At 45.0% G+C, this 22,789-nt stretch overlaps 1 protein-coding gene across 1 annotated transcript in view; it reads left to right on the plus strand.

Moving 5' to 3' along the window:
- LOC144762587 (phospholipase A2 inhibitor and Ly6/PLAUR domain-containing protein-like) overlaps positions 1 to 22,789 on the plus strand; it is a 100,421-nt gene that overhangs the window by 73,512 nt on the left and 4,120 nt on the right. The window contains exon 4 of the mRNA XM_078647814.1: positions 13,172 to 13,318. Coding sequence (XP_078503940.1) covers positions 13,172 to 13,318 — 147 coding nt within the window. The remainder of the gene's footprint in view (positions 1 to 13,171; positions 13,319 to 22,789) is intronic.

Here is a 22,789-nt window from a genome sequence, read left to right on the forward strand (position 1 = left end):
TTCCATCAGTGTAACTGATACAATGAAAATCTTCAAGTGGTCGCATCGTCAGAGGAACAGGATGAACAAACTCATACTGCAAAAACTCTTGAGTCTGCAAAAAATGAACTTTACATCTCGGGGTGTCAAGGATGTAGCCCATTGTATCCACCGAGGGTGCAAAACCTTGGAATTTGGTACACTGGCCTTTGTCACTGCCTCCAAGGCAGGATACGGAGTAACAACCACAATGCGTTTTCCCTGCGACAGTACACGTTCCTTAAGAATCACCATTTGCACTGCTGTCAAAACTTCTTCCACAGTGGAAAACCGCAACTCGGCCGAAGTGTACAGGTGTGACTTGTAAGCAATTGGAACTGTGTCTCCCTCATTAAAAGTGAGGTACGTGAAACCCACCGCTCCTGGTACGATTCTTATCACCAGGTTTATGTGGTTATCACGAGTCTACAAGAATTTAGATTCAAGTAGGTCAGCCTGCAAAGATTGCAAGACGGCTGAATGTTCTGGCAGCCAGCACGGCTTGGAAAAAGTAGGTTGTATCAATGCATAGAGCGGTTTGATACGCTGGGCATATTCCAGAATGTATGTACGTCCGAAATTCAAAAAGCCCAGTAAGAATTGTAGCTTTTTCAGCATTGTGGGAGCTTGCAAAAGTGCGCATTTCACCAAGAAGTGAGGAGCCAAGCCTCTACCTTCATTGTTGAGCTCGTAGCCCAGGAACAACACTGTGTATTCTGCAATGTGTGATTTTGCAAAGTTAAATTTATAGCCAAAGTCCACAAAACGGCAAATTATGCGGTCAACACGGCACAGATGCGGCCATATTTCGTAGTCTGTGAGAGAAATGTCATCCACATACGAACATGCACCTGTGTTGAGTCTCTCAAGCAGAGAGACTATTCGGGCAGCAAAAATGCCTGGACTGTTCTTGTAGCCCATGGCCAAATGAAGAAATTGGCGTTGTTTGCCGCCACAGGTAAAACTCGTCCACTGACTACTAAGTGGGGACAAGTTATGGGCAAAGAAGCCATTGGAAATGTCAAGTGTGGTTTTGACCCTTTTACGCACAAGACTATCCACCGGAGCAGAGCTGTGAGTATTCTGCACCGCACACATACAACAATGTGAGTTTAAGTGGCGGTATTCCAATACCAAACAGTACGAGCCATCCGGTTTGGTCACAGTAAAAAGCGGGTTATTCATCGGAGACACAGACGTTTCAATTACACCTTGATATTCCAATTGTTCAAGGATTTCGGCTACAGAGGCTTTTGCCTCACGCCGTATGGGGTATTGGGGTTGTGGCTGTGGCATGGACCACAAAGGGATCTCATGTCGAGGGGAAAGTGTGTCCCATCCACAGTGAGTACGGTACAACGCCGGCGCAAGCACCTTAGCCCAATCTTCTGCAGATTGCAGCTCCTGCTCCTTCAGCACAGTGTGCGCGAAAGCGGGGAGGATCACCTCCTCCCCTTGTGGAGCGGCCAAGACAAAAGGTGGGGGCCAACCTCCGCCAACAAAATATCATAAGTAGTCATTAGATTCTACCCAAAAAAAACTTTTATGGTACGTTCTATGCCACCTTCAATCACAAGGACTATTTCATAATGTCTTCCAGGGGGAGCCACTCTAGTGTCTGCTGTTTCAACTACAACAAAGGTGTCAGTCGCTGTCACCTTCAGTAGTGGATGCAGCGCATCTCAAATTATGGTCATCTCCGCTGCGCTGTCCAGCAGGGTCAGAGCCCATGTCAGATTCCGAAGCTGCGTTCTCACTATCTGTGGCATATCTGGCTGTTACAGCAGCAACCTTCTTCTTCTGAAACTGGGGTGTTTGACGTGGCGACTCGTCCTGCTTGCCTTTTCCATCAGCCTTACGAGGCTGCTCACAGCTCTGTTGGGCACCTTGACCTCTGCCGCTGCCTCCTCCACCGGTGGTTGTTACCGATGTTTCCTGCAAAGAGCGAGGAGAATATTGTTCAGGAACCTGAAACCTATTAGGTGACTTAATAGTACTGCGATCGCGCAATTCATATTTACGCTCAACAGGGGCAGGTGTAGGCGAAGCGGGACGGGAACCCTGGTTTTGCTGCTGCTGCTGCTTCCCCTGTTTTTTGTTCTTACTCCAATTCTGTTTCTGAACTTTCAGGCGGTCATCTTTATTGGACGACCCTTGCTGAGTTTGCTGTTGTTTTTCTTTCTTCGCGAAAGGCTTAACACCTAAACTATTACGACCTACGGTCTTATAAGCCTCCGTAATAATTTTTGGCAACTGACGGGGTTTATCTGTGTTGGGGACCTCGCACAGAGCATTAGCGACCTGGAAACTTACAGCATCCCCCTTGACAATAGCAAGGAGGAGATCATGTACCATATCAAACGCAACCACGAGGCGCATCCCTAACTCCACTGCTGCCTCTGGACCATGCTCATCCTGAACACGCTTGATCACAGTGGGCAAAACAGTCATTGACGGGGTGCCAAAGCACCTAGTATAGACTGCCGCAAAAATCACCCCTCAAGTTGTACACTCAGTTACATCAGGCACTAAGTCTTTCTGCAAACTCATGGTGAGAATCCTGTGTTTCTCAACAGGATTGGTATTAGGGAACACTGCTTCCAGTTGGTCAAATTTCTTGGCAAGCCAAAAATGCATTTCCTCATTATCTTGGGGACGCTTGCCAATGACCGCATTAACCATGACGGGACTAAGTTTGTGTCTGCCACCGCCAACTGGATGCGCTGCACCACCCGGGACCCCACCCGGGAGGTTGCGAGTAATGTAGTGAACCAGGCCCCTTATAACTGCAACCGAAGAGGCATATAGGGGTCGCAGTTGTTGGGCTGTCAAAGCACCCGCCTGTGGATGCGGAGTTTAAGCAGCCAACACAGGCCAAGTAGCGCGTGGAATGGACAACGGTCCTTGTCTGACCGCTGTAACAACGTGTGGGAGGGCGCCATTAAACAAAACGGCATGCTGCCAAACAGAAATCGGAATTTTTACTTTCCGATATGGAGTGTACACTGCAGGAGCATCAGCGGGGGTGTAAGTGTGAAAAACACCAGAATTGGCATCCACAGCGGGAAATGTGACCCATGAGTAATACAACTCAAACGGGTTCGCCAAGTCAGCAGAGACTACAAAAACCACCACCTGTCCATCTAGAGATACGAGGTATTCCTGCAAATGATTACGTACAGCTACACAACTGTGGGATATCAACCGCAGCCATATCGAAACAGTAATAGAGAAGTACAATACAATACTATTACGCACAAGTGGGTAGTAATTCAAAAAGGAAATCTTTGAGAAGTATCAAGTTTCAATCAACCTATGTAAATATAGGTAGGTTTTTATTCGTCATCAACCGGAAACGATAGGGAGGGGGTCGTAGACTGATATAAGCACTACTCGAGTGTCTCACAATAAGACCACACTCGTTGGCGGCGCCATGTAACAGGGATTCTGCGCAAACACAAAACTGTGCACAGAGACTCAGGACCTCAGTGAATTAGGGTGTGCCAAAACTCACCTTAGTACCCAAAATCCCCTACCAGACTAGCAATCAGTCTCACATTAGCTCTTCATCCTATAGCAAAGAAACCAATGATTAGACAACCTAGAGCATGCGACGTAGAATCATCTCAGGAATGGTAGGAAGTGAGAACACTCTTTGGTTATACGTTCATACCAGTCCACAACAGGAGTAAAATAGAGACACAGTAAAGTTAAAATGTTTATTTTAACGACGTGATCTCAAGCGCAGTATTTTAATCAACATCAGCATACAGATAGATAATAATATTATGAACAGCATGGTTACAATTCAATAAAATACAAAAGAAGGAATCATATTACAATGATAGTGCAAACAGGTGATAAAAGCGCCTGTTTAAAGCACACTTCCTATCTAGGAACTATGGGCCATATTATCAAGAAAGGGCAACACATTATCGCCGCTTTTATCGGCAGGAAACTGCTGCTAAAGCGGCAATAATGGGCTTAATAATATGCCCTCGTGAATTCCCATAGAAGCCTAGGTTCTGGTGTTAACCTGGGCTTCTATGTGAATTCACCAGGGCATATTATCAAGCCCATTATTGCCGCTTTAGCAGCAGTTTCCTGCCGATAAAAGCGGCGATAATGTACCGCTCTTTCTTGATAATATGGCCCCATGTGTCATAAAACTATAGGAGGTCTCTGGAGTTTTCTTTGGGGGACCCCATTTACCTGTCCGCTCAGTAAGTATAAATTACATCAGGATCGGTTAGTCTCTCTGCATGCCTGGAATCTTCCAAGTGTATTCACTTCTGGCAAGTGTGCTATGATAAAGGCACCAGAATCGTACTCGGCTTGCAGCAGCCAAATTGTTGTGTCTAGAATGTGTTACACGGACACGCCGATAAACAGGCTCGCACGTTATGATAACCTTGGCGGCTCAGCACTCACTGTGCAGACTGGGGACACGATGTATGTCTAGAGATGTCGAAAAACAACCCTTTTCTAATGTATAGACCTTCGTGAAAGCTAACTCAGCAAAAACAGCGAAGCAGTGTCGTGTGCAAAAAGCAGCAAAAAGGAAAATGGCGTTTAAACTTCTAATAAGCCAAGCTAACTTAACATGCACGCAAAAAGAGGTCCATAAACCACACTACAAGATTAAACATCTTTTACAGTGTTCCTGCTTATTTTAACATGGCACTCTACTCTTTTGGCACCTAAGGTAGACCTTAGGGGTGAAATATATGTGAAAATAAGTTTGTTTAATGCTTTGGAAGGACCTTTAATTCTTAAGTCAAATTTAAACATACTTTAATTTTAAAAGCAGCCTGCAAGGCAGTGCTGGCTTTTAAAAATAACAGCAGGTACCACAGTAGTGCACAGGTAAGTGCATTAAACCTACTGGGACTCTAAACCTACATGCCAATACACAGACTAGGGACTTACAGGTAGGCTCTCTGTACCAATTGTAATTACACTTAATTACCATATACCTTTTACATGGAGCACTGACCCTGGCCCTGGTTGACAAATGCAAAAAGAACACTTAATAGACAGAATGCAGAACAATGTCATACATTCACCCCAGTACAGAGATCTGGGCCATTCCAGTTTGGACCCAGCCATATGCAAATCAGTCTTGACCCTGCACCCAATAGGAACTGTCCAGCCCGAACTGCCAGGCTACCCAGGGAACAATCAGAGTCAGCAAACACCAAATCAGTCAAAAATAGGGGAAAAAAGTCAGGGGACAGCTACAAAAGGCAGTTTTTCTCGCATTTACCTTCCAGTCTTTGCACAGTTCATTTAGAACTTGCTTTCCTTTCTCTATGGCAGTGCTCCCCAAACTTTGTAGAGCCATTACCACATTTTTAGAACAACAGACATTTGCGACCCACCAAGCTTTAGTGTACATGAAGCATGGGTGATTTTTTTATTTTTATTAAATTTTATTGAAATCAGACATATTACAGTAGGATAACTTGGTAAAGAAAGCGATACAGTAAACACAATAAAAATAATTTTCCAGCATTTTCTTTTTTAATTATCATTAGTTATGGGCATAATATGATCTATTCCTTTACCCAACCCCTTGTCTGTTTTGTTCCTCCATCCAGACAATAAGTGGCTTCCAGACTTTCATACCTTTCTTCATAGTTTTTACTGCCTCCCAATGAATATTAGCCTAATCAGCCACTGATAGAATGTAGGTGGTTCCTGATCCTTCCATACTGTGACAGTCAGGAGACGTGCTATTGATATAATTAAAAACACAAAATCCCTCTGTAGTGCATCAAATTGCAGCCTTGAATCATAGCCCAATAACATCAATGTAGAGGAGATCTTTATATTTCTCCTCAATGTCTGTAACATAAAAGACTCAATCCCCTCTTTTAAATGATCTAGTTTTGCACATGAATCACATATGTACCATGTCAGCTGGTCCAATTTGGCATCTAAGGCAGCCGTCCGATTCTCTTTTTCCCCATTCGAAAAGTTTAGATGGTGTGTAGTACAGGCAATACACCTTTTTGTATTGTTGAGCCTTTAGGTTGGATGACTGGAAACATTTTTCCCCATCTCCAGCACCTTATCTATATCAACCTCGCTATCATTTAGTTTACTTGTCCAGTTTACTTCTGTTTTTTCCAGATCATCGGGCATGGATTTTAACAGCTCTTGATAGAAGTCTTTAATTCTATTCTTAGATTTGCTCATACGCTGCAGAACTGGTATTGACCCAGAATTGATACTCTCTTTAGAAATTCCTCTTATGCAATTCCTAATTTGCAAATATTTAAAATATGAATCGCTCTGCAGGCCGAATTTCTGTACAATTTCAATAAACACCGCCATTTCTTTGTTTGAGTAGACATCTGCCAAGGTTACAATCTCCATTTGCTCCTATTTTCTGGCCATATCATCATATATAATTGGGCGTAGGAGATCAGGGTGCCTAAGTGATGAATACTTGGTAAACCTGCTTATCCTACACGTTTTCTCTACCCTTTTCCACATTTTTATAGCCCATTTAATACATTTGTAGCCTTTCTTTTGATATTTTTTCAAGTCATCATGACGTTGAAATGTTCCACCTGCAGCTTCCCCAATCGCCAATTGATAGATACTGGCACTTCAGCCATATCATTTTGCACATTCTTATAATAATAAAGAGTACCTAGATGTTGCAGGGCCATAGCCCCATAATACAGCTGTATATTGGGAGCAATCCACCCTCCCCGATCAAGTGGCTGAATCAGATATTTGTAAGCACGTCGAGTTTTCTGATAGCTCCAAATAAAATGAGTGAACATCCCCTCTATTTTCCGTATTTTTTTAAAGTTAATTCTAGTGGGATAGCCTGGATTAAGTATAACATTTTGGCAAAGATTTTCATTTTAATTACATTTATCTTTCCGATTATTGTAAGGTGTAGATGGTCTAACCGTTTCAGCTCCCTATTAATTGAGCCCATCACTGGATCTATATTTAATGCCCATATATCGGTAACTTTCGATGTTAATCTGACTCCTAAATATGGTGCTGACTCAACCACTCGAGAGTCTTGTAATATACAATGAGGGGAGCAAATGATTTGTGTCTTTGAGCTGTTTAAAAGATGTCCCGATCTCCTCCCAAATTTTTCTGCCAGCTTTTCTACTTCTGCAATTGCCTCTTGTGGAGCTGATGTTAGCAGGGCAATATCATCTGCATATGCCAAACTTTTTGTCTCATAACTATGAGAAACTGCTGGTTTGATTAACGGATTATTCAAAATTAGGGAGATAAAAGGGTCCAAATGAAATGCAAAGAGGATTGGGGAGCAAGGGCAGCCCTGACAAGTATCCCTTTCTATCAGCCTCTTAGATGTATATCCCATTATTTGAATCTTGGCATGAGGCTTGTAATACATAGCCTGTATTGCCCGAATAAATCCTAGACCAAAACCTCTCTCAGCCAGTTTATCCCACAAGTAGCCCCAAGCCACCCGATCAAAGGCTTTCTCTGTGTCCAGGAGGACCACGGCCACCACTCTTTTCTCTACCTTGGCAATATCTAATATTGATATTGCTCGCCGCCTGTGGTCTGGGGTTCCCCGGCCAGGAACAAAGCCATGTTGCCATGGTGAAATAATTGCAACTATGTTCTTTTGTAGTCGGGTGGCCATAATTTTTGAATATATGTTTGCGTCTGTATTCATGAGAGAGATCGGGCGATATGACGAGGGAAGCTCTGGAGGTTTACCTTTCTTTAAAAATACTACAACGTCTGTGTCCTGCCATGACATTGGGGGTATTCCATGGTATTGGATATCTAAAAATAGTTCTTGCATAAAAGGGTACTATTTGTGCTGCAAGCATTTTATACATCTCAATTGGAATTTTGTCTGGCCCGGCCGCTTTACCAGATGAAAGAGACGACAATGCCACCTGCACTTCTTCTACCGTAATTTCCTGCTCTAATTCTTGAGAGGTTTCAGTATTTATCCTAGAGAGTGGTATAACACGGTTATCGGTATCTTCTAAATCATCTTGGCCCCCTTGATCCCTTATCGGAGTTTCTGCTTGGTATAGTTTATTATAGAATTCCTCGAAAATGTTGATGATATTCTCTGAATCTGATACCAATACACCATTCGCATCTTGCATTTTCGATATATTGTTACCAACACTTTTTTGTCTCGTTCTTAGAGCTAATAATCTCCCGTTTGTCTCTCCATATTCATATAATTCCTTGCGATATATCTGGAATTTTTGTGCCACCTTCTCTTGAAAATATTGGTTAATTTCAGCCAGTGCTATCGTACATAGATGTTGTGATAATATATCTTCCGCAGCTCCATTACTAATTATTTGGATATGTTCTGATTCAAGTTTGCCAAGTAGATTAATCAGTTGATCTGTCTGTTTTTTTAAGTTCCCTCCGAGTGTGAGCTACAAATCCTATTACTTCCCCCCTCAAAGCTGCCTTATACGTATCCCAAACCATTTCTCGGGATGTGCTATATCTATTGCAATCAAAGAACGCTTGAGTCCAGTGTTTGATATGGGTACAAAACTCATTGTCTAATGATAGTTTTTTGTCGAAAGTCCTAGAAGTGTGTCTGTTCAAACCCTGAACTTCCCTAATTTCCAAAATTAGCAGATTATGATCTGAATATAGCTGTGGAAGTTTTATTATATCCAGATTATCCAACCATTGTGTAGGGGCCAACAAATTGTCTAAACAAACACATTTTTTGTGCGGGTGTGATTAGTATGTAAAACCAGGGTCATTTTGTTGTTTCTCTACCCAAACATCACCTACCCCGTGGGTATTTTTGAGCAAGCAAAGTACTTTGAATACTTTAGGCTTCCTCCCTGTATATAGATTAACAGCATTACCTCCATCAAAATGTATATTAAAGTCGCCACAAATAATCAGAGAGCATGACCAATGTGCTAGTTCCACCTCTATCTCTTCCCAAATATGAGGATCATCTAAGTTTGACCCATATATATTTACCACAGTAAAGCCCAGCGATAGCTCCATTATGGCCCAACGACCCCATTTATCTGCCTTTGTTCGATGGACCGTACCACTCCGATGTTTATTATATGTAGCCACTCCTCTTGTTGTTGTTGTTTGGGTGGAACACACGGCTAAATTATAGCCTCTGATCTCTAGGCATGTTTTGTTACCCCATGAAATGTGTGTCTCCTGTAGACACAGGTCATCTGGACTCAACGTAGTGATTATTTCGAACACCTTTGCTCGTTTTACCTTATCATTCAGACCGCCAACATTTGATGAACAAATCCTAACTTTACCCATATTTTCCTAATTGGAATACCATATATAACCATTGACAGTAATTATGACATCTTTGGCTAATACAGTACATCCCTTTAGACATCCACCTGCATCTGTCTGATTTCTGTTTTTTTCCCTTGCTACCCACCCACCCCCTACCCCGACTACCCCTATTACCCTGCCTCATTTCCCACCCTTCCATGACCCAACACTCACTATCCCCTCCACCCCTTGTGACTTCCGTCCCCTTCTCACCCCACCCTCCACCCTACGTCTAAGGAAAAAGGGCTCATGGCGCCTAGCGATGGGGAGAGACTTCACTCCAGTCTCAACTCTGCTCCAGCATTTCAATCCTTAGCTACCGCTTTTCAAATACCAGCATACTAATATATTATTATTCACGTTCCATCTTCTGTATTTGCTCTTTATCTTACCCAGGTTAGGCATATGAACAGCCCTATCCTGCAATTTATTCTAAATTCTCATTTCATGCATTCCTATTATAAACACATTAGCATTTCACATTTCAAAGTGTGTTCAGATATTCTTGAGCTTGTATCTCCGATATAAAAATCGTGTAAGTCCCTTATACAGCACTGTCAGAGTTGCTGGGTTCAGCAGAAAGGCCTGTGCACCTATGTTTTGGAAGGGGGTTGATTAATTGCCTTAAGTGCCACCTCCTTTCCACTGTGTGGTGGCAAAAGTCCGGCCTTACAAAAAATTGAAATCCTTTGCCCTGTCGTTTCCTATCGGGCCTTGCCAGATGATATAATGCCTCCCGAGTTAGAAAGTTATTCATATTGATCACTATAGCTCTGGGGTGTTTTCCTGCTGAACCTTTTTTTCCCTCGGACAGTTTAAATAGGAATCTGTGGGCTCCCTGTATCTCATTGGCCCAATACCACATTGTTAACTCCGGAAAGACTTCAAGAAAAAGTTCCTGTACAAGCTTGCGGACATCCGTCCCTTCCACCCTCTCCGGTATTCCCAATATCCTAAGATTATTTTACCGGTGCCGATTTTCGAAGTCAACTATCTTTAGTTGCATATCCTCGCGTTCGGACGAGATCATATCTACATCAGTCTTTTGTACCAGCATTTGATCCTCTATGACTGGTATCCGCCCTTCCGCTGCGTTTATCCTTTCTGAGAATTCACTGCAGGTCTTCACGATTCTCCTAACTGAGCTCTGCAATTTGCGGCAGGCCGTATGTGTCTTCTGGCTTTCTGAGCGGGTCTCTGCTCTATGTTCCCCTATTAGTTGATAGATTGCGGTCAGTGATATCTCATCTGGATTATTAGGTGTTGCTGTTGTTTCTACCATAGCTCCCACTGTTGTTCCAGGGGTAGGTTCCAGATCATCTTGAGCTTCAGGTAAGGATTCTGGGGAGAGAGATATCTCCCACGCTAAGCTCTTGCCTGATCCAGCTTGGGATATGTCTGTACTTGAAGCCCCGTGTGCCGCCATTTTATTACAAACCATAGTGATATTTGGGAGCCTCTCTTCTGATGTAGAATCCATAACTGAGTCATTATGCTCACTTGCCAGACTAGTTATTGAACCTTCTAAGGACTCATCCTTCTGCCCTTCATATCGCTCCTCATCCGAGCTGTCTGTGCGATCTGATAATGAGAGGAAGGGTTCACTTTAATCACTCTCACTGGTAAATTGTAACCCCTTTTCGAAACTCAGTCCAGGCGCTGAGGTCTGACTATTACAAGAGTCCAGCGCTTCAGTGGGTTGCGCAATTGGTCTTGTTATATGACTCCCCGTTCCTGCTTGACTTCCCAGTTGATCCTTCTCTGTTAATTTCACAGTATTCATTTGGCTTGTTACCTCCGGTAGGAGCTTTTGTTGACTCTCCATATTTTGTCCTTCTTAGTTGCAAACTTTCCTGCTTTTTCCCTCATTCAGGCCACTTTTAGTATTTGGGCAATTCATCTCCCCGACAGCACCTTCCAAGGCTCTTTTTTTAATACTTCCTCCTACCTGGGGATCTTGAAGTCGATTGCCCAACGGGGTATCAGCCATTCCTCTGCTCTTTCCGCCCTGTGCTGTTTTTGGTGTCATCTCTAAAAGCGCAGCAGCTCCAATATCTAAACCTTTAGCAGGGCGTAGCGGTTCAAGATGTAATCATACAGTGCCATATAGCGCCTACTCATATAGGATTGTCTGTCAGTCTCGGTCTCAATCTCAATCCTTAGACAAATCACGGCATTCAACGACATTCAATGTTGAACTCTCCTTATTCCATGAAGAATAGCAATCAGTGTATTAACTCAGTAGTAAAAAATAGCAAGAAACCAATTACCCACCACATCGTTTTTATAATGTTCTTTATGATTCTAATGCCCTGCTCCCCCTGATGTGCCTGCTATCAGCTGCTGTACACCTTCCGATAACCTCCCACCAGCTATGCGCTGCCGGTCAGATTGTATAGTCAAATTGTATAGTCAGAGCTGCTCACCGTGATATCCTCCGTTATCGTGCCTTCAGCTTGCTCCAGAGCAACGCCAACAGTTGTAGTCCTCCATCCGTGAGACCACAATGCATCTACCAATACACTGCTGCTATGCCTGACGTGGCGTGTCTTTCTGCTGCCAATTGCCGCACACGCTCTGTAAGCCTCGCGTCTCTACTACTCCGATTGCTGCAGCGCCGTTGCCATGTGAAACGAGATGAGAGCGCTGCTCACCACCATATCCTTGTCCGCAGCTCGCTCCTCAGCACTCTGTCAGCTCCGATACTCCCGTCGGGACTCAGTTGGGACTCAATCCAGTTCCCCCAGCGGTCACCCAAACGAGCCCTGCATAGGGTAAGAATTTTGCTTTCTTGGTTATAATTTCCTCAGTGCGGCTTCTCCACCTTTCTTTACCTTCCTTCGCCGAGCAGAGAGGAGCTATAGCGGAGCTAACCTCTCACTAGTCCATCAGGAACTCCATCTGATTTTGATGGGTGATTTTTACTGTAAAGAAAGGAATCTGCTTCCTGTAACAACGACCCCTGCTGGCTAGTGCAGCTGTGTGCATTGTCAAGGAGTTGCGGTATGATCTGAGCCCGCACAGTCTGGCAGATCAGAATCAGGTTTTACAGCTTCATGGACTTTCTTACGCTTGTGTTACAGACAATTAAATGCTGTATAGTTTGCCTATGACTCCTGGTGGCACAGAAGCTAAAATAGAGCTCCATCAATAGGTGATACAAATAATTCCTGGCCTTGACAAATTTGCAGGATAAGCTTTTCCTTTATTTTTGCAGATCAGTTGCCTCAACCTGGGTTTGGGCTGCAGCCTACGGTGTCTTGGTCTTGTCATCTGCACACACCTCTGTTCAGAGCCAGAGGGGAACGCAGCTATGAAAGGCAATTTAATTAAATTAGTTGAAGGCCAGTCCTTCTGGAAGGCCAGTAGGGCTGAGTCAGAATCAGAATGAAAGAATGTGTTTTTTTGCAGCTCACTTCCCCAAGTCATTATGGTCATAATCCTTAACCATTTCTGATCTTTTCAAAGATGGGGGTGGGGGGATGTAAAAATATCAAACGATGTCAGTGGTTGATCTGATATGACATACTTTAAACAGGACAGTGCTGTGAATACACACAGGACATGGAAGATTAGCATGTCTATCAGCTGGCGTCATGTTGCATTTACGATGTTAACAAAGTTTCTTGACCATTAGCACGGCGGAGGAGTGAGGTACAAATCAAACACATTCTTTAAATCTGACATATAGCAGGACTTTTGTGACTTGCCAACAATAGGCTTGTGACCCACAGTTTGGGAAATGCTGCTCTTTGTCATATATTGCTTATTGAGGCATGTGTTTACAAATCATCAGAATTAACAAAGATCTGCTTTCTCTTTATGCAATGCATAGTTCCACCAAAAAATACAGCTCTGAACGGAGTGAGGTGTCCCACCTGTTCTGTGGACGGTGATCTGAGCTGTGAGGCCACTGAAATTCTTGATTGTGTTGGGGAGATGACCAGCTGCATCTACCATGCAGCACAATTTCGTGTCTCTGGTAAGTGCCTCTGAATGGAAGTGATTTTTATATTTCTTTCCTCTTGATCTCAATATGTTGCCAGTTATTGCCCGAACTTTAGTGAGATATGTATAAATTCGCACACCCCCCATCCTCACATAGGGCCAGATGTAGGTGGCAAATACCGGTCGGAAACGGCCGAATTCGGCCGTTTCCGACCGGTATTTGGCATCTTGAGATGTAGGGGGCCAGATTTTACAGATTCTGTATATTTACCGATTCGGTAAATTTACAGAATCTGTAAAATACCGAATCGGTATTTTTACCGATTCGGTACCTTCCAGATGTAGGTGGGACTCTTCTGAGTCCCAAAGGCCCTACAAATTCGGTATTTTAAGACACAATCCAATTGGGTGTTAAAATACCGAATTCAGGTGTGCATGCACATGTGTGCATGCACACCTAGCCATGTGACACACAGACATGCCCTTAGGGCATGTCTGTGTGCCACATGGCGCATATGCCTGGGTTTAATCCATCACCCTTCTTTAGCCCACTCTGCCACCCCAGTTCAGACAGGGCCATATGCAAATCAGTATGACCCTGTGCCTCATGGGAACAGTCCAGCCCAAACTGCCAAGTCATGCCTTCCCTGGACCGGAAAAAAGCTTCCTAGGAGGGGTTTCTGGCATTTCAGCCGTCTGCAGCCAGGCTTGCTTGAATCCAGCGGCAAAGTGAGCAAGGGACTCAACGTCTGAGCATACCCTGCCAACTTATGGCAAACAAAGCGGTACAAAAGTCCCTTGCTCACTTTGCCACTGGATTCAAGCAAGCCTGACTGAAGACGGCGGAAATGCCAGAAACCGGTCCTAGGAAGCTTGTTTCCGGTCCAGGGAAGGCATGGCTTGGCAGTTCGGGCTGGACTGTTCCCATGAGGCACAGGGTCAGACTGATTTGCATATGCCCATTACTGAACTGGGGTGGCTGAGTGGGCTAAAGAACGGTGATGGATTAAACCCAGATCTTTTGACTGGGTGTGAGTGTTTGATTGGTTCAGATGCTCCATCCATCACCACCCCCTTTTGGAACCCTGTAAGAGCACCTTTGGTGGCAACTGGGCCCCCTTGCACCTCTGTAGCCACTAGAGGAATTTGTGTGTTTCAACACAGTTTGGATGGGGACTAGTTTTGCAGTACCTATCCTGGGGAGGAGGAGTTGGGGGTTTAGTTTACTTGATGGGTTGTTAGTTGGGAACAGGCGTATCACACTGGAAGCAATGACTAGGAGAATGTTTCACTTAAAAGGATGGGTACCCCTTTTGATTTAAAATGTATTTCATGGAATGTGCAGGGGATGCATTTAATATTTTGGCGCCATAAAATACACGCATACTTAGTCCGCTGGGGGTTCTAATTGCACTGCCCAAGGAGACCCACATAATGGCACAGGAAGGGGCAGCCCTGCAGCGCCGATGGCGAGGCCAAGCGTTTTACACCAGTTACTCGGCGTTCACCAGGGGGGTACTGATTTGGATAAGGGCGGGTGTACCCTTTCAATGTGCGAAGCGATTCGCAGACCCAGAAGGCCGCAATGTTGTAGTTTCTGGGAAACTAGATGGTAAAGATATAGTATTGGGGAACATTTATGCCCCCAATACAGAGAAACCTACCTTTTTATCACAGCTGTCGGGATTGTCAGCAGCGCAAGAATATGTAAACGCCACTAACCTTTTTCTTGCGACCAGCAGAGACGAGGACGGACGTAATCCCCCCGATTCCCTTAACGCAACCAGCAGAGGAAGGCAATCCTACTGCGTGAAATTGCGCCCAGGGGAAAAGGAAAGTGGATAAAATAATAAACTAGCTGTCATTTCTGAGATCCCTTCAAGGACTGGTCTGAGAGACTGCACGGCAACAGGAGGGATGTATTACACTGCAGGACAGGAAGACAAGACAACATGAATGAAGAGTTCTCTTCTATGTTAAAACATATTACTAACATTTATCTCACTATCCAACTTACCAGAATACATACAGCTAGGAATCAAAATATATGCAAACATGCCTTGGCCTTCCGGGGTGAAAGGAATTATCCCACACAGATTTGTACATAAGCCAGAGCAGGGTAACATGAACGTAATCAAGGCTGGAGTATTTACGGCAAGACTAAAATAAATAAAAATAGTATCCAATACTCCAAGGAATGCCAAGTACAAAGGGGCAGGTGTTGTTAACGTCACAACACTAGGAGCTTGAAATGCTGGAATTGCTGTTATACATCGGAAATCACAAATAACAAAAATATGCTTGGCAATAGGCAAGTACTGTTTAGAACTGGAAAGATACGAGCAGTCAATCCCATGTTCTTCCGCGGTCTCCTGCAGTCAGAAATCACTGTAGCGAGGCAAGAAAAAAAACTACTGCTCACAGTCCACAACCAAATCGAGGGACTGATAATTGGATCTTTGACGGGAATGCCACACTTCACGTCAAATTGCGCACCACAAAGTCGCGTAACGAGTAAACGTGCCCAGCACGTCTCGTTGTACCGACTCAAATGAACAAAGTAAAGAATGTTTGTAGACGGAGGAGGCGAACCCGCACTCCTTCCGTGATACCTGCAAAACAATGGGGCACCCTCCGGAGGGCTGAAAATCATCAGAAAACACAAGCAGGAATCAGGAATAACAAGAAACCAAGGCTGTCGTCTTCACGCTGGTATCCGGAGGGGACACACCATCCGCCATTCCAATCAAGTTCGAAGATTGTCAAGCACCTTCCCATAGTGGAGGAGGTGCTTATATCAGGACCGCCCTGTGCCTCCCTCTGGCTCGCCCCATGGCCTGCTGGTAGTTGTAGTCCCGGAAACCCCTCTGCCCTCTAAAGCGGGGAATGACCCTAGGAATAGTACGGCGATGGGTCAGGATGTTGCCACGTGGGTAGGAAATCGCTACAGCAGCTTTCTGGGAAGATGGCACTATACTAACAGGATCAGTAATACGGGGGGGCGATTTCAATTGTACTCCAGATGTTGTCCTTGACCGCTCCCACACTCCACTCCCTGATGCACCAATCCATAAAATAGCGGAATCTAGGATAGAATGGCAACAACGATGGGGTTTAGTGGACTCTTGGAGTGCGCAGCACCCAGGGGTTCAGGATTACTCCTTTTTCTCTGCTCTCCATACAGTTCATGTTCAGCTGGATGCTGCTTTGTGCTCCGCTGATGTGCACGAGGGGGTACAGAGTAGTGAATATCTCACTATATCAGATCATAACCCGATCCTGCTAAGGGTGCAGTGGTCTTGCACAAGGCCTAAAATACCTTCATGGTGTCTACGCCCTGAAGCCTTGGAGGATCAGGTTTTCCGTGAAGCGGTGGGCACAGGCGTTGCACAATATTTTTAAGAAAACGCTGACACAGCGATAGTTTCCTCTGTGAATGGGATGTCTTTAAAATAGTCATAAGGGGACACTGCATCTCAGAGATGCTGGGAGTGCGTAAAGTGCTTTTGCAGGACATACAGAAAGCAGATCAGTGCCTACGAGAGGTAGAGAGGGAACGTCCTGAGAGCCCTGATAAGCAGGGCGAACTTGTAGAGGCGAAAGAGGCAGTTGCTGTACAGGTGGAGCGTCTCTGCTGCTTTGATTATAAAAACAACATCACTCGCGCCCACGCTGAAAGAGGCAAGTCCGCGGCCCTCTTGGCTTGGCTGGCTAACCCGGCCAGGAGGGGAGGGGGGGCGGTAATTTTGGAGCTTAAAGACCAAAACGGGGAGGTCTGCTATATCCAACAAGGCATTAATGTCCGGTTCCTTGCTTATTATGCGGATTTGTATCAGAGTAAATTGACCCTAGCAGAAGACGACATCAATAGTTTTGTGACTGCAGAGGTCCTGCCGCACCTCGATGGGGACAGGGCTGGCTTTAGGGCAGTGTGAGTGGTGCAGCCGCACTGGGCGCTGACCTGTGGAGGGGCGCTTACCTCAGGGTGGGGGGCACTGTGTTTAGCAATAACAGGATTGGAGAGATGAGGGACACTTTTGACTGGTGGTAGGGAGAGAATCTGAGGAAGCGGTCATGAGGCGTGGGAGAGCCAAAAATGATTGTCGCACCAGGCGCCACCAGCGCTAAAGCCGGATCTGGATGGGGAACAGGCAGACCTACTGGGCGGGATATCGCAGTCGGAGAAGTGAGGGGGCTATAAAACACAAGACGCCTGGGACAGATGGCCTACCGATTGAATTTTACTTAGTACACATTGACCTGTTGGCTGGTAAAATATTATAATGATGCAAAACAAGCGGGACAGCTGCCCGCACCAACTCGGGAGGCAATCATTATGCTGCTGTTAAAACACTGGAAACCGCCCTGGGATAGATCCGCCTATCGCCCACTTTCTATGCTTAATATGCATTATAAGATCCTGAGTAGTATTTTAGCTACCAGTATCCTTCCCTATATGATGACACTAATACACAGGGATCAATTGGGTTCATCCCAACCAGGAACACAGCTATTAATGTACGGCGCCTCTCATGGGTCTTTGAGGCTGATTCTTATCAGAAAGATGCCACAACTGTTTTCCCAGTGGACATAGAAAAGGCATCGGATCATCTGGAATGGCCTTACTTGTTCCAGGTCATACATAGATTTGGACTAGGGGACAAATTTGTAGCTTGGACAGCTCTGTTATATAAATATTTCACTGCAAGGGTTGGCACGGATGGGTTGAATTCTGACACCTGTGATGTAGGCCGGGGAACGAGACAGGGATGCCCATTATCCCCCCTCTTGTTTGCCCTGGCCATGGAGCCACTTGCGGCTCAGTCCTGGATTGGTCTACATTATCGTGGTCTTCATGTGTATGGACGGACTCATCACATTGCGATCTATGTGGACGACTTACTGATGTTTTTAGCAAACTCAGGAGAAGCGCTTACTGGAGCAAAGGACTTACTCAGTGACCTTGGTAGAGTAGAAGGGCTTAAAGTAAATTGGGCAAAGTCCTGCCTATTTCCAACAACCGAAGTTACCACTGGCCCGCAAGACACTGACGGAGTGAAGTGGGAGTATAGATGTTTGACATATTTTGGGACCCAAATATATCACACACAGGGTGATTTACTGGAGGGCAATATCGGTAGAGCTATTAGGGGAATGAAAGGTAACTTTGATTTTTGGGAGCGCTACATTCGTCAGTAGCTGGCCGGGTGGCTCTACTTAAAATGGTTACCCTCCCAAGACTGCTGTACTATTTTGGGACCTTGCCGATTTGGATACCGGCGAGATTCTTTACTCAACTTAAGACACTGATTACGTGGTTTTTATGGGGAACTGGCAGGCGGAGGGTGGCACTGGAAGTCTTTATGAGATCAAGATCAGAGGGGGGGGGGTCTGGCAGTGCCTGACTTTGAGGCTTATTACCTGGCTGCTCAGCTACAATGGCTCACGCAGGAGATTGCATCTGGGTTTCGAGGAGCGGGAGAGCACAGAGGCAGGGTTCCGTCACTGTGAGTACTGTCCCAAATTGTTTTGAAATTACCCATCCGACTCCATACTATACCGGGCAATCTACGAACAGCACTGCAATGCTGATATAGGAGCCTGAAGCAAGCACAGATTATATATCCCTATGCACCTGAAATCCCCTTATCCATTTGTGATGCATTGCCGCATGGGGGTAACAGGCAAGGACTGGCAACCTGGAGAGAGCGGGGACTGTCTACTATAGGAGACTTATATGAGGGCAATACTATGATTCCTTTCAATGATTTACAGGAACGATATTACCTGCCCGGAGGGGACTTTTTATTACACTCTGCTAAGCATGAGCGGTAAATCCGTTACGCCCACGGATTTTTCGGATTTTTGGGAAATCCGCAATCCGCGTATTTTACGGATTTCCCACAAAATCCGAAAGAAAAAAAATCTGCGCGGACGTAACAGGTTCAAAAGTTGAACCCCCACTGATGTAACTAATTTACAATGGCGCCAGCAAGCTGCCAGCGCCGTTGTAAAATAGTTACAAAGTTAGCTTGCACAGGAACCACTAGATAAAACGAAGCAGGTGCTGCTTTATTTTATCTAAGTGCTTCCTGTGCAAGCTAACTTTGTAACTATTTTACAACGGCGCTGGCAGCTTGCTGGCGCCATTGTAAAATACTTGTACAACAGCAGCTCACTCAAGGGACCCCTGCGCCCTTCGGGGCGACTGCATAGTAACACACACATGGTCGCTGTAGACAACTCTCTGGCACTTTAGGAAGCTGTAGTATAGTAAAAGCACTATACATTTACCCAACGAGGTAGCACTTACTGATTATCCAGTAGAAAGTACTCCAGTTGAGTAGAGGTATGGCACAAAACGGTGGCGTCTTCTTGAATAAATATGAAGGGCAGGGTTCATTCTGGCACGATGGTCCTGGCACAAAAATTAAACCTCAACAGGAAGCACTTACAGATATCAATAAAGCATGTGCCCTAGTTGAAGCTTAAATTCAGTGACTCATTCATCAGCCCAAAAACAATCGTAAGCGTTGTCAAGGCTGGGCAGATGTGCCTTCTTCCCAAATCTACTGTCGAAAATCAGCTGTGATGCTGGATAGACTTTGCATCCTTGACTTTCACGAGCGCAATACCCAGGCACATTGTGTTCGCACGGGTTTCTGCACGTTCGCGAGCGTTTTGTACAATAAAACCCTCGCGAACTTGCAGAAACCCGTGCGAACACAAAAACAAAAAAAATACGCTAGGATCCGCGGATTTTGCGTATTTTCGAAATCCGCAAATCCGCAAATACGCGGATTGCCAATACGCAAAATCCGCTCATGCTTACACTCTGCGCTTGCTTCGGCTATCCGTAAGCAATGGAGGGAGGGCCTAAATGAGATGTAGACATTGATGGGGTGTCAATACATAGTGACGGTGGCAGGAACCTTTAAAGAGGTCACCTGTCTATATAAGCAGATGACACAGGAAATGCTAGTTCCCTTGACTGCGCTGAGGTTAAAGTGGGAAGAGGATCGGAGGACGAGATTCTGGAAAAGACCTGGGCTGATCTCGTGGAACGTTCTTGGAAGAGTTCTAGGAATGCCCAATTCTAACTGGTGCATTTTTATGTTTTACCCAGAGCATATCTCACCCCGGCGAAGATTAACAAATATTTGACACGAGAACAGCAGCAGGCCCACACTGTAATAGTGAGGGGGCAGAGTTTCGACATATGTTTTGGGATCATATTATTGGCTGAGATCACTGACAGGGAACTGGAACCAGCTATGGGACCCTGCCTCTTACATTGGTTCCCTCACACGGCAAAAAATAGGATTACAAGCAAATTCCTGGATCTGAGGGGCAGATTTATGTTAACTGGCGCATCCCCAGGGATGCGCCAGTTAACATGCGCCACAGTGCGCCACTGCTCCGCCACCCATGGTGCGCCACATTTATGATGCGGCGCACCATGGTGCAAGGCGGTGAAGATGCGTGACGCATCTCTCGGCGCACGGGCGGTGCATTGCAGGAGTCATGTCGCAAGTGCGACATGACTCCTGCAATGCACAGGGGCCACGTGTTCAATGTATGGTGCGTCACCCTTACGCCTGCTTCAAGCAGGCGTAGGGAATTGACGTAGAAAGTGACTGAGTGAAATCTCATAGATTTCACTCAGCCACTTTTAGGAGGCGTTCCTGCGCAGGAACGCCCCCCCCTGCACAGGAACGCCTCCTTATGGCGCAGGGGTGTCCAACGTGACGCATCTCCTAGATGCGTCACGTTGTAAATAGGGCGCATTGTTTGCGCCGCCGTTGCGTCACATTACGTGACGCAATTGCGGCGCAAGGAGGCGCAAGAGCCTCATAAATCTGCCCCTGAGTCTTTAATTAGCTAAACCAGACATCACAACGCATTGGAAAGCAAAGAGGGGCACAAACGCAAAAAAAATGGATGACGGAATTAATCAAATGGGTGGAGTGTTGAATAAATAGTTTGACAGCAGTTAGCAAAACGTGCGGGGAGTGAGAGGGCATTAGAGGCAGCGAGAGCATGGGAAACATTGGTGGTGCTCCTAAAGATCCTAAACAATGATAGCGACGAGGATCCCACGGCTGAAGCTCATGGTGAGCAGGATTAGATAGTTCCCCCCTGTGCACTGTATGACAAGGCGGAACCAGACACTGAAAACGAGGCGCCCCCACACCGGTTACAGGTTGGTTCCCTAAGCATTAATTCAGTTACATTTGTGGAACTAACCTGCAGTAACCCCAGTCTGTAGATCAGCAGACTGATTTTATGTGATACTCCTGGTGGGTGGGTTGGGTTAGGATACAGGATGCTGACAAAATGCGCACCACGTGATTATTGCTGTGTACATGATTCCTACATTGTGGGTAGGGGAATGGGAATTTCGTATGCAGCCGAGCTACTATACTTGTTTCATATGCAGTGATGCTCTTGTTAATTGACCTGTGTGTACTTTGGTGCAGATCGTGCCATAGAATGTGCCTGTGCAGATATGTAAAACTCAATAACATTTGTTAAAAAAAATGATTAAAAGCATTGATAATGCAATATTAAATAGTGTATGGAGAGAGATAATATCCTCACAGCCCCTGGTAAACTCATCACCCTTAAAATCCAAAGAACACACAGGATAAGACCTTGGCAGGAGGGGGACATTCCCACTGATTGCTCATTAATTCTATTTGTTGACACAAGGATACGTGGCAAAATCTGCAACATTTCGAAAAAGACTGAATAAAAAACATCTCAGCTATGTAATAAAAATCCACAGTTGCCAAACTGAAAAAGTCATAGATCTTAGACCAGATCTTTAGAAATAGGACATTGTGGCTGAAAATTGAAAACTAGCTGGGTCAGAAGAATTTACTACCTCTAATAAGTAAATCATCTATTGACAAAATCTGCAACGATTGTTGTATGTTTCCCTGGCACATGCAAACAGATTATTAGTTTGTACAAAGGTGATAATTGTATACGATCTCAAAAAGAAAATGCAATACTGAACTGCTATGACATATTGTATTTACTTTGTGGCGCTCAATATAGTTTGTTAAAAAAAAAACTATTGACAAAATCTGAACTCAACAAAAAATTCAAAGAAGGACAGACGGGATGCATTTTGCTCCAAACAGAAGAAGCAGTACCTGCCCTCCCAACAAGGCAAAACTTCAGGAGCAACACTTGCCAACAATGGCTATATAAAGATTGAGCAAGATTTCATGATCAACCTCCACTTTGAAGATTGAATAGGATATTTCTTACCGTCACTCAACTCTTAAGTAGCTTGCTAATACAATTTCCGAGACAGAAGAGATGAAAATACTTGGTTGTTAACAATGTGACAACCTGAAATTGCCTTTTTAGTAGTTGGTGCGTTTAGGCACTCAGTAACTAATAATGCATCCACTCAACCAACGGCAATAAAACACTTACACACACGCAACCACACACACAATTGCCAAGCATATACAAGATACATTAAAAGAAT

This window comes from Lissotriton helveticus, chromosome 6, assembly GCF_964261635.1.
Source record: "Lissotriton helveticus chromosome 6, aLisHel1.1, whole genome shotgun sequence".
Taxonomy (NCBI): domain Eukaryota; kingdom Metazoa; phylum Chordata; class Amphibia; order Caudata; family Salamandridae; genus Lissotriton; species Lissotriton helveticus.